At 49.3% G+C, this 14337-nt stretch overlaps 3 protein-coding genes across 5 annotated transcripts in view; 2 read left to right on the top strand and 1 right to left on the bottom strand.

Moving 5' to 3' along the window:
- ATN1 (atrophin 1) overlaps positions 1 to 7578 on the bottom strand; it is a 27450-nt gene extending 19872 nt beyond the window's left edge. For 2 of the 3 annotated variants that reach the window (XM_065850124.2, XM_065850141.2), the window contains exon 1: positions 7240 to 7578. The gene's annotated coding sequence lies outside the window, so the exon portion shown is untranslated. Of the gene's footprint in view, positions 1 to 6270; positions 6441 to 7239 lie in introns of all 3 variants that reach the window. The other variant, XM_071814639.1, reaches the window with a different exon arrangement.
- PHB2 (prohibitin 2) overlaps positions 1 to 14337 on the top strand; it is a 108603-nt gene that overhangs the window by 49259 nt on the left and 45007 nt on the right. The gene's annotated exons all lie outside the window — the stretch shown is intronic.
- On the top strand, positions 6837 to 14337 carry LOC139829106 (uncharacterized). The gene is made up of 2 exons (XM_071814705.1): positions 6837 to 7284; positions 13506 to 14337. The coding sequence occupies exons 1-2, from the start codon at positions 7195 to 7197 to the stop codon at positions 14025 to 14027; spliced, it is 612 nt and encodes a 203-aa protein (XP_071670806.1). The 5' UTR covers positions 6837 to 7194; the 3' UTR covers positions 14028 to 14337.

Here is a 14337-nt window from a genome sequence, read left to right as displayed (position 1 = left end):
GGACAACAGCAGGTAAAGTTGCCTTAACTTGCCCTCATTCCTAGGGATCTGGTAGTGACCACTGCTGGAGCAGAAGATTCTGGACTAGATGGGCCTAGTAGGGTCACTGGTATGTTTTTGACAAGTTCAATAGTACTAAGTGCTCAGTGATACCCCAAAGAGAAGTGACAGGCACACCTGCTCTAAGAACTTCTGCTTATCAGTAGGGACTGTTGAGGAGGAAAGGGATTTATTAATCACAGGACAGTGACAGGCAACACTGTTATTTTGAAAGCATCAGACAAGGTATTATCAAGCAACAAGAAAAAGCATTAATGCCACTGGACATTGTATTTGTCAGACAACCTCTGCTAGACCACGTAATGCTTCTGTTACCCAACATCAGGAAAGAAGAAAGTGCATTGGAGAAGGTGCAAAAAGCAGTTTCCAGAATGCTGAGGGACACAAAGAGCTGGAGGTGATGTCATTACTGTCCCTAACACCAGAAACTAAACATAAAGGAGGTAGAAGGGACATTTAAGTTAACAGAGAAGGTTGGTATAAGACCAAATGAGTATAAAAAGGCCAACAACACTTTAAAGATGGAAATGAGAAGACTCCTGGCCATATGGTGAGGCTTCGTCCCTGGAGCACAACAAGAGCAAAAGACAAACATTATTATCAAGACAGAATTCACTAAGTTTGCAAAACAAAGTAGGTGGCAGGGTGCTCAAAGGGACTTTGCAGCCAGTGACTCAAGGACACTCTTTTGATTCTCCTTTTCTAGGGATTCAAGACTGACGGCGAAGCCAACGTGAGCCATTTGTGCAAAAAGAAAGCATCTGAAGAGGACAGAAGATGCACAGACAGATCCAGAAGTAAAAGAAGTGAACTGGGGCCAGGAAGATGGTCACAGGTACAATCACACAGCAGACCTGAGACACAGATAAGCTTTGAGTGACTCCCTTGGCTTCGGATCCTACATATTTTCCTTGATTGACAGAACTGGCAGAGTGGTGTGACCCTGTCCTCATCTGTGGGGTGGAGCAAAGTGAAACACAATGCTGTGTCACAGGAAGGTTTACGTGGGAAGATATTGCTGGAGGTCTGCACTCAAAACCCATTTGTCATAAACTGCAAAGCTAGATGAGGTTGTAATGAATACCTCAGAGAACAGAGTCTCCCCAGCTTCCCAGGGAATCTGTGGCAGCACTGAACCATACTTGGGAGGAGAGAGAGGTTTTGCTCACATACTTCACCAAGTTCACAGTGAGGTTTGATTTTAGTTCTTATAATTTTATGAAGTCAGAAAACATGACAGTTATGCCTAAATCAAGGTCTTCCTGGTCAATGAAGGATTGGAAGTCACAAGTATCTAAAATTCTCCCCAATCCCAAGAGAATTCGAGGCAAACAATTAATACTGAAGTGCTAGCACCTACAGATATATAACCTGCCTTTTCGATCACAGACATAGGCCTCCACCTCTCACATGGACACCTGAGCCAAGAGACTGAGGCCAAATTAAACTCAAACTGGACTGTCAGGACTAAAGGCATGATGGCAAGTGAAACCACTGTCCAAGATATTTTTAATGCCTTGGGTAATCTCTGTAAAGCAACACACAACAAACAGTGGGCTGAAGCTTGGTACACAGCTATGGCACTGGCAAAAAAAAAAAAAAAAAAAAAAAAAAAAATATATATATATATCTCATGCATAGATTCATTGTCAAAAAGTAAGTTCCCCAAATCTCACTATTGAGAGGTAATTGTGGCCCATCATCAAATATTGTTCATCGTTGGTGAAGGCACCTGATGAAGAAAGTTTGCAGAAACACGGGTGAAATTTGCAGATGGTGCTGAGACAGATGAGATGGTAAATGATGAAATGCAAACAGACCAGTTGGCATTACTGTTGTAATGGGGTCACACAGAAAGACAAGTTTTTAAATTAGGGAAGATTTTTACATCAAGAACGGAAGAATGTAGAAGGCTTTCAAGGATTAAGATCCAAGGATACATGGAAGCTCTGGAAGGCCTTACAGCTGATAGCAAACCAAAGATGAGTTCCCAGCACAAGACTTCTAAATGGGATATTCCTGAATGACTGAAAACCATCAATATATAAAGAGAGGAACATTCTTCAGGAGCAGGAACAGAGAGATGATTTTTACCTGAATATATACTGGATTGGTTGGACCATTATGGGAGTAGCACATGCAGTTTTAACCTGTGTACTCCAAAAAGGATGCTGACAAGCTGAAAACTTCCAAAAAAGAAGTCTGGTAACTCCTCCCCCTTACAGCAAGAACCTTAAGAAGCTAAATATATTTAACTTATCAGAGAGAAGGTTAAAAGGCGACTTGAAGATGGCTTACCAGTACTACAAAAGGAAAATATTTCTGACAGCAGAGGGCTCTCTAACCTGTTAGACAAAGACCCCAGATAAAACGGATAGGAGCTGAAGCTAGACAAATTCCACGTAGAAATAGTGCAAAATCTGAAAAATGGGATAAATCAATAAACTGAAAAACTTGCATAGATATCTGGTGTATCACTGGAAATCTTCTGGGTTTTCTTTTTAAAATTAAATCTAAAATAACTACTCTTCATATTTTCTGCAAAGGCTGCCAGATGATATTCCCTGCCATGTGCTGTGCAGGGGAGAGAACCAGCCAGTTGATCAGAACAGGTTTTTCAACGCTAAAGGTATCAGCAGTCATACATTTTGGCCAAGAGGTGATGGGGTCTAGCTCTGGGTGAAAATGTACTTTGAAGGCAATGGTCTAGCAAGGTATGAGGAAAGTCTGATGGATAATCATGACTGGATAAACCACTCTTCACAGAGGGTGGACCCTCTTCATGTATGTGGAAAACTCTGAATAATTCTGATGAAAATCACTTCATCTATTGCACTGCCTGAAAGAAAAGTGGTAGTTTATTCAAAATACTATACTACAAATACACTTTATATTCAATGCACTATGCTAGATATATCAATACAAAACTTAATACAAGACATAACATTATGTATAAGATATATTCTATTATGGTGTACAGACTATTATATTCATATCGTGATGTACATGCACACATTAAAATATATATATTATATATATATACACACACACAGAGTATAGCAAATCCACTGTCCAAAGAGATGGTTGCTCAAATGCAATCTTCACTTAAATGATCTATGACACAGAGAGACCTTGTGATAGAAACAAGGTATCACCAAGTGCCTTGTAAGGCAGGGAGGTACAAGACTAAAATTTTCCAGCTAAATTGATCTACAATGAACAATGTCACCAGGGCAAGGGACATGAAGGAAGATTGAAAGCAACCAGCTACCCTTCTTCAGCAAAAAAATTGCTCAGAGAAGATATTGCAGTTAATGTTTGGTTTGTAGGTAAAAATACTGCCACAACAATCAATAAATCATTGATATTTTTACAAGAGACAATAACAAATCAGTGTTTGCTGCCACAACAAACAGCCAGAGACTTCTTCAGGAACATTATCAGAACTGGAAGCATGGCAATGCTCCTGAAGGGATCATTTCCTTACTAAGTTGACTTGTGTTAAACTTTTCACATATGTCAAATCTTCACCCTTAAGCACTCAAAGCCCAAATCAGCCAACCAGGCTAATGCAGAGGTGAAGCTCAAATCACTTCAGCTGGAAACATCCCCTTCTGTCTCATCATTCTCTGCACAAGTCTCACTGAGGACATGGGTTGTGGGACCACGACTGCACACCACACAACTGGAAGAACAGAAAGATTCTCCAGCATTCGGCTCAGCGTGACACAGAGTGATGGGACACATACCTGGGCAACCTAGCAGCAGACATGTGTCTTGGGCACTGCTGCAGCTTCAGTAACTCAGGCAAGGCACCGAGATGGAGCACCTCATGTTCGTGTTAAACCATCTATTGTGCCTAGACTCAGGCAGTGATCACGCGAATTAATTCTACAGAGAATACATACCCTAGGTGAAGCTCGCCTGGTTAATGCATAACTTCGTCAGAGATGCCTCCACTTCTAAACACATTCAGAACTTGTGTTGTCTTTAAGAAATTTGTAAAGCATTACTATTCTGTACTTCACTACCAACAGTCCTCAAGAAGTACAGATGGAAGGGATGAAGTGATAAATGCAGAAAATATCGTTCGTGCTTCCATAGCATCTCCTAATGGGGGAAGAGAGAGACCAGAAAATCCACTGGAGGCAAGAAAGTAGTTTATTTATCCAAAAGAGAAGAGCAGAAAGAAAAAACAGAACTGGGAAACAGAAATCCTCACACAGGAGGAAATCAGGTTCTCAGAAGTAAAGGCAGACACCCGAAGAGGAAAAATATAAGACCGAGTAAACATTCACGTAGACATTTAAGGAGGGGCAGAGCTGAAAAAATGCTCAGACCAATTCAAGAACCTGCATTTGCAAAGGTAAATAAATAATCCTTCCCTACACAGCTCTGGATTTCACAGTGACTGCTCCCCTCAATTCCACCTCCACCCCAGAAAATTGCTGATGAATATGAGGGAGCTCCAAGAGGGATCAGGAAGGTATATAAAGAGTGACAGAGGCTGAACCTTGGGAAGAAGTTTCAAATGAAAGTGAAATGGAACATTTCAGTTGGAAGTGTCCCACAATGATTATCTACTCCAACTGAAGTAGATGCTCCCTCTCTTGAAGAAAAATACAGATCAGGCTGCTTTTAGTATAGTGATGTCACTATGTATATAGTTCCTTGCATGCCTATTATTATTTTGAAATACAAGTATGCCCATAAGAGCCTTATTCTAATTCATTGTGCAGGCAAGCCTAAAGGTGAGAATGAAAGAAACTTCCAGAGGTATCCAAGGGTACAAAATCTAGGGGAGAAGGTAAATGCATACGAAGAGAGGTAAAGGCAGGCCACTGCAGCAGGTTAAACCTGTTAATCTTCTTCATTAGGAGTCACTACATATTTAATTTTTCCAATGTTTGGAGGGGTTTTATCGTTTCCAGCAAGAAATATAGTACTGTATGTTCATTCCTTGGCCATACTTGAAAAGCTCCATCATGAATCACAATCGAAAAGTCTAGTTTGAAAGACCAGATAATTCCCGAGAAGCTGGGGAAATACACAATTGGTTGTGCACTCACTAATAACAAATGTAAAAATAACAACTTGGCCAAGAGAAGAGGGAAAAAAAATATGAATATGGGAAAAAAAGGATGAAAAACATTCCAACTAACCATTTGACCATTTGCTTTTATAAATGTTCCATGCATGGGTAAACAATCTAAGAGCTTCAGCCCCTCAGGGGTACAGCACAGCAGTGATGCACAACAGTCTCAGGCTTAGAAGAAATGAGGGTCCAGCTTTCAACTCAAACAACAATGGGATGTGGGTTACAAAACTGAGATAAACAGGCAGGGATTTGGCTTGATGCATTGACACCGACACACTGAGTCTGGTGGGAAGTCAGGGCTGGACTGTGAAGCTCTAGGCATATGCAAACCTGAAGGGTGTATAACCATGCTCCACTGTTCAGGTAGACACAAAATGAATGTCGTATGTAATTTCTTATCCTCAGCTCTCCTGCAACACACCATAGGATAATAGCACACTAGCTTCTCTTCACTTTTTTAATGCCAGAAAGCACAGCCCTTCCCATGCAATCCGCCCAATATGATCAGAGATATAGAAAACAAATTTAGTGGCTACCTCCCTAAAAATATGCTGCTCCTCAAGAACCACAGCGCTGTAAAACAAACCCTGTAGACAAAAAGCCATAGTAATTCTTGCAGTAGCCATTCTGGCAACTAAGTAACTGGCCGCAGAAGTCAAGGCAGCCACAGCTCTGAGACAAATGGAAAGAAAGATAGTGCCCATCTCAAAAGCAACTTCAGGAACATACGATAGCTATCAAGGCAGGACTCAATGGCAAGCAATGGCAGCATGTAAAGTAACGCCATGGTGACCAAATGGCTGCCACTTCCACAGCACAGCGGTCACTCGGCAAAATACAACCAGCAATTTGCTGGGCAACAACAGCAGGGGCAGCCACAGGCCAGCAGCCTGCAGAAGCCAGTGGGGCACAACTGTCACCGGCTTGATGGCACAGCCAGAAGGACAGTGTGGACAAGACAGATGCCACTTCTCAAAAAAGACTTGAACAGCAAACAGACGAGCAGCCTGACACACGGAGGGATGTCGGCTGGTTCAAAGGGAGCGAAAACGCCATCCTGATGCAGCCCATCCATACAGGTCTTGTTCACTCCCTGGTCCCCAAGTACCAACCTGGTGTTTCAGAGAGGGAGGCGGGTGCCCAGGCTGAGGGTGGCATTGGGAGGGGCTGAATCACACCCGAGCCTGCCACAGGAACGGTGGGGAAGCAAACGCACTTCCCAGCGGTCAGATCCCGATGGAAACACTATTTTCAAATATTCCAGCCCGCTCCCCAGACGCACCTGGGAAAGCAGGGACAATACGAGGCTGGGCGGAAAGGGGGGCGTTCAGAGGTGGCTTTGGGGGCCGGCAGCGCGGGAGCTAGCCCGGCAGGCAGCGTGTGGCAGATCCCCGTCCAGCATTATTGTGCGTTCCTCCCCGCACCGCGCCGGGCCGCCAACTCGGAACTCCCGCCTCACCCCAGCCCCCCCGGCCCCCAGCCGCCGGGCACTCACCCCCCTGCCCCCCGCCGAACTTTCTGCTGCACGGAACGGGGGCTCCGCGGGCGGTGACGTCACGCCGGGTGCGCAGTGGGGGGTGTCCCCGCCCCGGGACCCCCGCGGCGGGCGCGGAGCCCCCCTGCCCGCCCCCCGCCCCTCTTCGGAGAAAAGGAGCTCCGCCACCGCCGGGCAAAGCAAAGAAGCCCCGGGCCGGGCAGGCTGGAACGGGCAGCGCATCCCGCTGATTTACAAGTGCTCCCAGCCGCGGCCGGGACCCGCCGCCTCAGGGATCGGGATGGGGCCCCCGCCCCGCCGAACCGAGCCTCCGTGACCCGCGGCGCCCCGACACACTCCCGGCCCCTCGCCGCATCCACGCCGGCGCAGGCACCGCCGGGGGCCCTTCCCCAGGGCCGCAGGGGTTAACCGCCATACCACCCTCGCCCCCCCCAACTTTTCTGCTGCGCCCCCCCCCTCCCCTCGCCGCCTCGCCCCCCTCCCGGCAGACGGACCGGAGGGAAAAAAACACCCTCGGAAGAATACAGCGAGTGGGCGAAAAATGACAAGCGGAGCGGGAACGGCTGTGAGCGGGCGAGGGACTCACCAGCGGCTCCGGAGGGGAGGTCGAATGAAGGGAGGAATGGAGGCGGTGAGAAGCGGGGGGAAGGGATTTAAACGCTCCCCCCCCCCTTTTTTTTTTTTCCTCTTTCCTCCCTCCTCCTTTTCCGCCCTCCCTCGTTTCCTCTCGCGTCTCCGGAATAACCGGTGGTCGGTGGCAGGGGCAGTGGCCCTGGAGGGGTGCGGCGGGGAGAGGGCCCCCCCCTGCGGTGGCTCTGTCGCCCCCTCTCCCGCCGCGCACCCCACGTTCAGGCGCCGCCGCCTCTGCCCCGCCGCCCTCCCATCGCTCAGACCGCTGCCCGCCTTAGCCACCTCCCATTTCCGAAGAGCCCAGAACAAGCCCCCCTCCCCCGCCCCTCCGCTCTGTCACCCCCCAGCCGCTCTCGCCACCGCCCATCCCCGCCTCCCGGCCCCGCGCCGGCCGCAGGGGCCCCGCAAAACACCCCCCCCCAGCCCACCCGCGGGGGGCGTGGGACGGGGGAGGAGACCCGGGGGAAGGGCGAGGAGACAGCCCGGACCCCGCCCCGGCCGCGCCTCGCGTCGCCGGGCCCCGCTCCCCCGGCTCTCGCCTCCCCTCCCCGGCACAAAGGCCCGAGATGGGGAAAGCCCAGAGGAGCCTTTTCGGCAGAACAGGGCCCAGGGAGACCTAGCCGCCGGGAGGGAAAGACGGGGTGGACCGCCGGCCGGCATCGGCCTCCCCGCAGCTACGGGCGGGGCGGGGCGCGGGGCCGGTGCCTGCGGCGGGGCCTCCCGGGGGGCGGGGGTGGTGGCGGCCGCCTGCCGTTCATCAGCAGGCAGCGCGGGGCGGGCGGGCGCGCGCGCTCCCCGCCCGGCCGGCAACGTCCCATCCCCCGCCCGGTTACCAGGCAACGGCACAAAGGGAGAGCCTCGTGCGGGGCCCAGCGGGGAGGGTCTCCTCTCCCGCAGGAGGCGCCGGGGCCGCTCCAGGAGCCGCGGGAGCCCCAGTTTCCTCCGCGCAGCGCGGCCACGGCAGCGGCGGGGCTGCGGGGAGACGGTGGGCGCGGGCCTCGCCCGGGCGGGCTTGGAGCGGCGCCACATCGCACCCCGCCTTTGCCAGAAACGCGGCCGTGCGGTGCGGGGGAGCAGCGGCCGGTGCGGGGAGCCGCGGTTCACCCCGATTTTAAAAATGAGAAGCATCACGTCGAAGATGTGAAAGATATTTCCCCACAATGTGTTTGGAAAACTGCGCTGGCGGCAGCCGCCTCCCCTTGCTAGCAAAGTTCAGCCCCACCGCGGGCATATGTGGCCGTTCTGGAAAAGTTGCCGTGGCAGGAGGACTTTTGGGAAGTGGGAAGGGAGGACCCTGTTGGTTTTGTTACCTGAGAAGTCAGTGCAGGGCCTAATCCAAATACAGCCGCTGCCACTGACTTCTGGGGGGCATGGCCAGCTGGAGCTGGGGAGGGTGGGCTGGGGAGAAGGGCTCAAATGCTGCCCTTACTCAACCATTTTAGATGCAGAAACTGGGGCTGGTTGTATAGGCAAAATCCAGGCTGCACCCTACAGATGCAGGCATGTGCTTGCATGTTTAAATAAGAGCAACTTTGTGTATGGACAAGTCCTTGCATTGCACTCTGGTAGCCTTTAAGTATAATCACTGTTTCCTCGGCAGGACCTTTCAGTGAGCAGGCTGCATGGTGCCCTCTCAACGGGTTTGTATTCAGTCATACTTATTGTCCGCTACATGGCTCCAAGCACTATTTACTGTAGAACATGCAAACTTGGCACTGAATACAGATGTATTCATCTCCTTGTGGGTTTTTCTGTAATCACCCAAACACTTTAAAAACATTAATGTCTCTGCAACACCCTTGTAAGTTGATGAGTCCCAATGCGTTTGTTCCACACCCTCTTCCCAGGGGTACTCTACCATTTTGGGGCCTCCCTATTCTCCTGGGTGCAGCATTGCTCTTGGTGCCTCATTCCAGAGCCAACCCTGTTGGCATGCAGCACCCCCTTGCACAACATCAGCATGCCTCATGTCTCCAGCATTCATTCATTCTTTCATCCCCAACCTACCTCTTTGTCTTGATCCTTGCCAAGAGCAGCAGTAATCCTGGGGTGCTATTGTTCTCTAGGACTTTCTAGTTTCCACACATGGAGTGGGGGATTGAAAAAGCTCTGCCTAACATTTGCCAAACTGCCCACTGATTGTGGGTGGCCAGTCTGAAACATTTCAGAATATTATTTTGCAGAGGTGGTATGCTGAAGAAAATACCCTGTTGATCCAAAGCAGAGAGATAAGTATTATCTGCTTCACAAAGTGTCTCACCAAGCTGAGCCCCAACAAACAAGAATATTATTATTGTTGTTGAGGTAGTAGTGTTTGCAGTTGTCATGGCTGCTTCAAATGGTTACCTTAGCAGTTGACAGCCTTGCACCTCAAGCTCATAATGATTGTGACCCTTAGAGGCCAAGGTGATGATTCAAGGAAGGAGGATGATCTCGGCAAAATCTCTGTTTTCTGGGTGCTGAACAAAATATCCAGATCCCTAAGGTAACCCTCTGTGATTTGGGGAAAACCCTCTATGAAAGCTACAGAGATTATTGCTTCAGTCCCAGAGTCATCTTTATCAATAACATGCGACAAATTTATTTAACCACAAAGTCAACCCCCAAATGGTTTTCAGGTCATCTCCTGTAACCAGGTCAGCTTCTTGAGTTCAAAAATTTGATTTAAACACATCTTAAATTTATTATCAAGATTTTAGTGTCATTTATTATTGACATAAGAGAATTGGCAGATATCACAATGTGTTAGGAAAATCTTACTAGGTTTAGCATTACTTCAAGAAAACAGACAAAGGTGGCCTGTCTCCTGTAAAGCCTGCAGTCTTAGTTTATGAAAGGACATCAGAAGTGATTCACAAGAGAAGCAGGACCAGAGGGGCAGGGTAACAATTTCCGCTTGTATAATCCTGACTTCTGAGGTCTTACTTCTGGACAACAAGCAGCATCTGCACTAATGGCTAAGGTTTTTGGCCAGAGTTATGAAAAATGACAAATGGTTGAAGACAAGCAGAGATGTTCAGGATCCTTTCTGGGTTTATAGCTGGCTGAGGACAGGCTATGGAGGATGTGACCAGGAGCAGGCTTCCAGGGCGTGCTGACAGCCTTCCCAAATGTGACAAACCGTTTCCCTTTCCCTGCTCAGAAATCCTCATAGTGAAATTGCTGCTAGGTAAAACCACACTTTACTCTGATCTGTGGCAGTTAACATAAGTGGAAAATAGGCAAGAGAAACACAAGCAGTCATGTGTGCTCATGTGGAGAGATCAAGGTGGTCTGGCTGCAGAATATGGGAAATAAAATCATCTCACCTTTGAAATAGATTGAAGACCTTGGCCAAACCAAGAGCATTATTAGCTATGACTCAGGGAGTCTGTGAGCCAGCTAGGAGGCTCAGCAAGCAGATACCAAGTTTGCTGGGGTGCAGCTAGACCTCTCTTAGAGCAAGAAGATGGGACACACCGCCTTGTGAGGTCTCTTCAGCCATATTGTCCCACTGCTTTCCAGTGGTACCAGGGGACACACCTGCCAAACGGCAGGCCTTGGCTGTGATGTAGCCTTCCTACAGAAACAAGAAAGCACAAGAGAGATGTTGATAAACCAGAGTCCTGCGGGGGGAGGGTGGGGTAAAATGAGATAGTTAAGGTGCTGGAGCCTGTTGCATCCAAGGGGAAAGCTGAAGGAGCCGATTCTTGCATCCTGGAGTAGAAAAACTTTAGGTGGGAACTAATTACTCCCTTCAGCTACTTTTTTTTTGAGGGAGAGGGGGAAGATGTTATGGAGAAGTCAGAGCCAAACTCTTCTGGCAGAAGCACAGTGAAACAGTAACAACATTTTCAAAAAGGGAAATTCTGACTAGATAAAGGGAAAATCTCCTCACTGAGGGTGGTTCTGCACTGGCACAGGTGCCCAGAGGGCATAGGGAATCTGCCCTTTGGAGATGTTCGGGAGCTGCCTAGCCAAGGCCCTTAGCAACCTGATCTAGCTCTGGGGCTAGCCCTGCTGTGAGTGGAGTGGAGACCCCCAGACATCCCTTCCTATCTCAACCTTCCTTTGAAACTCTGATTGTAAAATTACACAGAGCCCCACTTCCTTTTTTGACACATAGCACATAGTACTTTCCTTGGTGACAAGAGTAAGCAAGCAAGCCCTCTAGTCAGCACTAGGCTTGGGGAAAGTCTCCCAGCCAGGGCCACCCAGGATGACTTCTCCTGGCTTTCTCAAACTCACACAAATAATACTTATGAACTGGTGATAACTAGTAAATGGAGCACGGAGAAGGTTATAAACCTCCTTGCCCAGTCTCACCAGCCTCCGAGCAATGGCTGTCCCCATGGCCAAGGTAGCTCAGTGACTGGTAATGGAGCAATGAGCTGCCTCAGTTTACCATTTAATCAAGCTAATTGGGCCTGGGCTGCAGCTCAGGGAGGCGTTAACTGAGATGGCTCATTCATGTGCCACTGGCATCCTCTAGAAGCGAGGAGTGAGGGTAGTAACATTACCTATCGCCCCAGTTCAGTTGTCCACTAGATGTGCCAGTATATCATAGAATGACAGAATCATAGAATTCTTTGGGTTGGAAGGGACCTTAAAGACCATCTAGGTCCAAGCCCCCAGCCATGGGCAGGGATATCTTCCACTAGACCAGGTTGCTCAAAGCTTCATCCAACCTGGCTTTCAGCACTTCCAGGGATGGGGCATCCACAGCTTCTCTGGGCAGCCTGTTCCAGTGCCTCATCACCCTCATGTCATACCTGTGCAGCTGATTTCTAAGGCGCAGCAGGATGTTCGGTGTGCCAGCAGAGACCCCTAAGATACACACAGTTATCCAAAACTGTGGCACTTGTGTTATCTACGGAGGTGTTTCATCTCTGCCATATGTGGTGTAGCACACAGTTATAGCTGCTTCCACACTGAGACATGCAATGGTCTAGTAAGCTGATCTTTGCTCAGAGACCGAGCTTCCTAATATCCTCCTGACAATGTGTCCAACCTGCCTGAATTCAGACTTCCAGCAACAGAAACTAATTTGAATAAGCCCCTTATAGGAATTACCAAACACCCCAAATTTTTTACCTCTTGTCAGACATTCAGCAAAAGACTGTCTTTGACAGTCTCTTGTGTTAAGGATGTTGGTCTCGCAAGGTTACATACCACCCCATTGTTTTTGAGAGGCAAAAAGACACCAGAGAAATTCAGTACCTCTTCATCATTAAGGCTTTCCCAGGCACCCTGCAATGAGCCTAATTTAGTGACATTTCCCCTTTCAGCTCCTTCATGGGCACATGCACCTGTTCAGAAAAGAAAGAGCAATACTGCAGGCTTGGGAAGAGGGGGGTGGTAGTGGTGTTAAATTAATGGCTTGACATTGCTCTGAAAACATCATCTAAACAGAATATGATTTGAGAATTAAAACCAATCCAACAAACATTTCTCTTCACAGATGCTATCCCATCTCCACCCCATCTCTGTGTTGTTCCTCATGCTCTGATAGAATGCACAGCAGTCTGATGGAGACATCAGCTTATACAACAGGAGCCCTCGGGTGTGGAAATAGGGAAGTGTTTGGACATTTCTATCACGAAGAAACTAGAACCAAATCTGCCACTGAGCCAAACAGAAAGCAGCATATATCTTAAGATGCGTTGGCTAAGGATAAATATTTGCAGTGACCCAAGTAAACGTACCAGGGTCATATATTCATTACATACATTGTGCCATCAATGACAACTCTCTTGATTTAGAAAAGGCACCAAGGTGAGGCACAGCTACGGCGCAATGCATTCTCATCACCTCAGTGCTCTCACGCATCTTTTCTGACACAGGGACGTGGCAATGCCTCACTGGCAATTACTCTTCACTAACAAATTCTTCCCACAAAGCACAGATGTATATATGGGTTCCCTGCTGTTAAAGCCTTGCTGCATTTGAACAGGTAACACAGCCTGCCTTGGGTACCTGATTTCCTTCCTTGCACAAAAAAGACAAAGGCGGTGGGTGAGATGTTCTTGGGAATATGAAAGCTAAGAAACCTTATTTTTTTAAAAATGCCCTGCTTGCTGAGTAATAGCACACCGCTTGCAAAATCACAGCATCTGAAACAAAGGCAAACAGCCGTCAGGTGCACAACCGAAACAAATCGTCGGCTCCCCATATCTAACACAGGCATACAAAATACACCTTTCTTCACTAAAACAGAGCTATCACGCACAAACGCTTTTGCAGGAGACGTGGCAGCGGAGGATGCCGCAGAAGACAAGACACCACGCACCCTCCCGCATCCACCGCGGCCGGGCGCGTTGCGGCGGCTGCCGCCGACGGGACCGCGGTCGTGCTGCGCCGCTGCCGCCCGCTCCCTACCGGGGGCCGCGTCCTGCGTTGGCGGCGGGTTCCGGCACGGGAAAATGGAGCGTCCTCCGAGGGGCGCCCGGACTACAGCTCCCAGAAGTCACCTGCGGCCCTGCCGCCGTGCGGGGCTGGCAGCCTCCCTCGGGCTCCGCCGGCCCTCAGTCAGCACCCCGTCCCCGGGCTGCTCGACCGTGGTGCCGGCGCCGTTCCCCCACTGCCTCCCCGCGGGGTGTGCGTCCGGCTGCCAGCCTCGCCGCCCGGCCGCGGGAGCGTCCTCCTTTGTTGCTGGTCCTCGGCATGGCCAACAGCGGCCTCCAGCTGCCTCCCGGCATCTCTGCGGTTTACGTGGGTTTGTTCACCCGTGGGCATGGGGTGTGGAGCTGGTACGCTGGCTTTTAGGTGCAGGCTTTGAGTTTGGGGCGAGTTTTACTCCGCAGCTACGCTGCTACTCAGAGAGGCTGAAGGGGAGACTTCTCTGAGACCACGGGCAAGAGATGGCCTGCTGTTAGGACATGAGCTATTCATTACCACTGGGGTTTGTTCTGTGCTCACTAGTGATCCTCTAGAAACCAATCCCGTCTCTACCTTTACATTCTTCTTTCCACCCTGTTTTCTATTCTGGGCATATGTGCCATAGCTTTTGTCTTCTGTTCTTGAACTTAATCCCTTTTCTGTGCTCTTTAGTAAAGAATCAGCAGTGAATTGTCAA

The sequence above is a fragment of the Patagioenas fasciata genome, chromosome 1 (assembly GCF_037038585.1).
Source record: "Patagioenas fasciata isolate bPatFas1 chromosome 1, bPatFas1.hap1, whole genome shotgun sequence".
Classification (NCBI taxonomy): domain Eukaryota; kingdom Metazoa; phylum Chordata; class Aves; order Columbiformes; family Columbidae; genus Patagioenas; species Patagioenas fasciata.
Note: the sequence above shows the minus strand (reverse complement) of the source record. Positions and strands in the feature narration are given on the sequence as shown.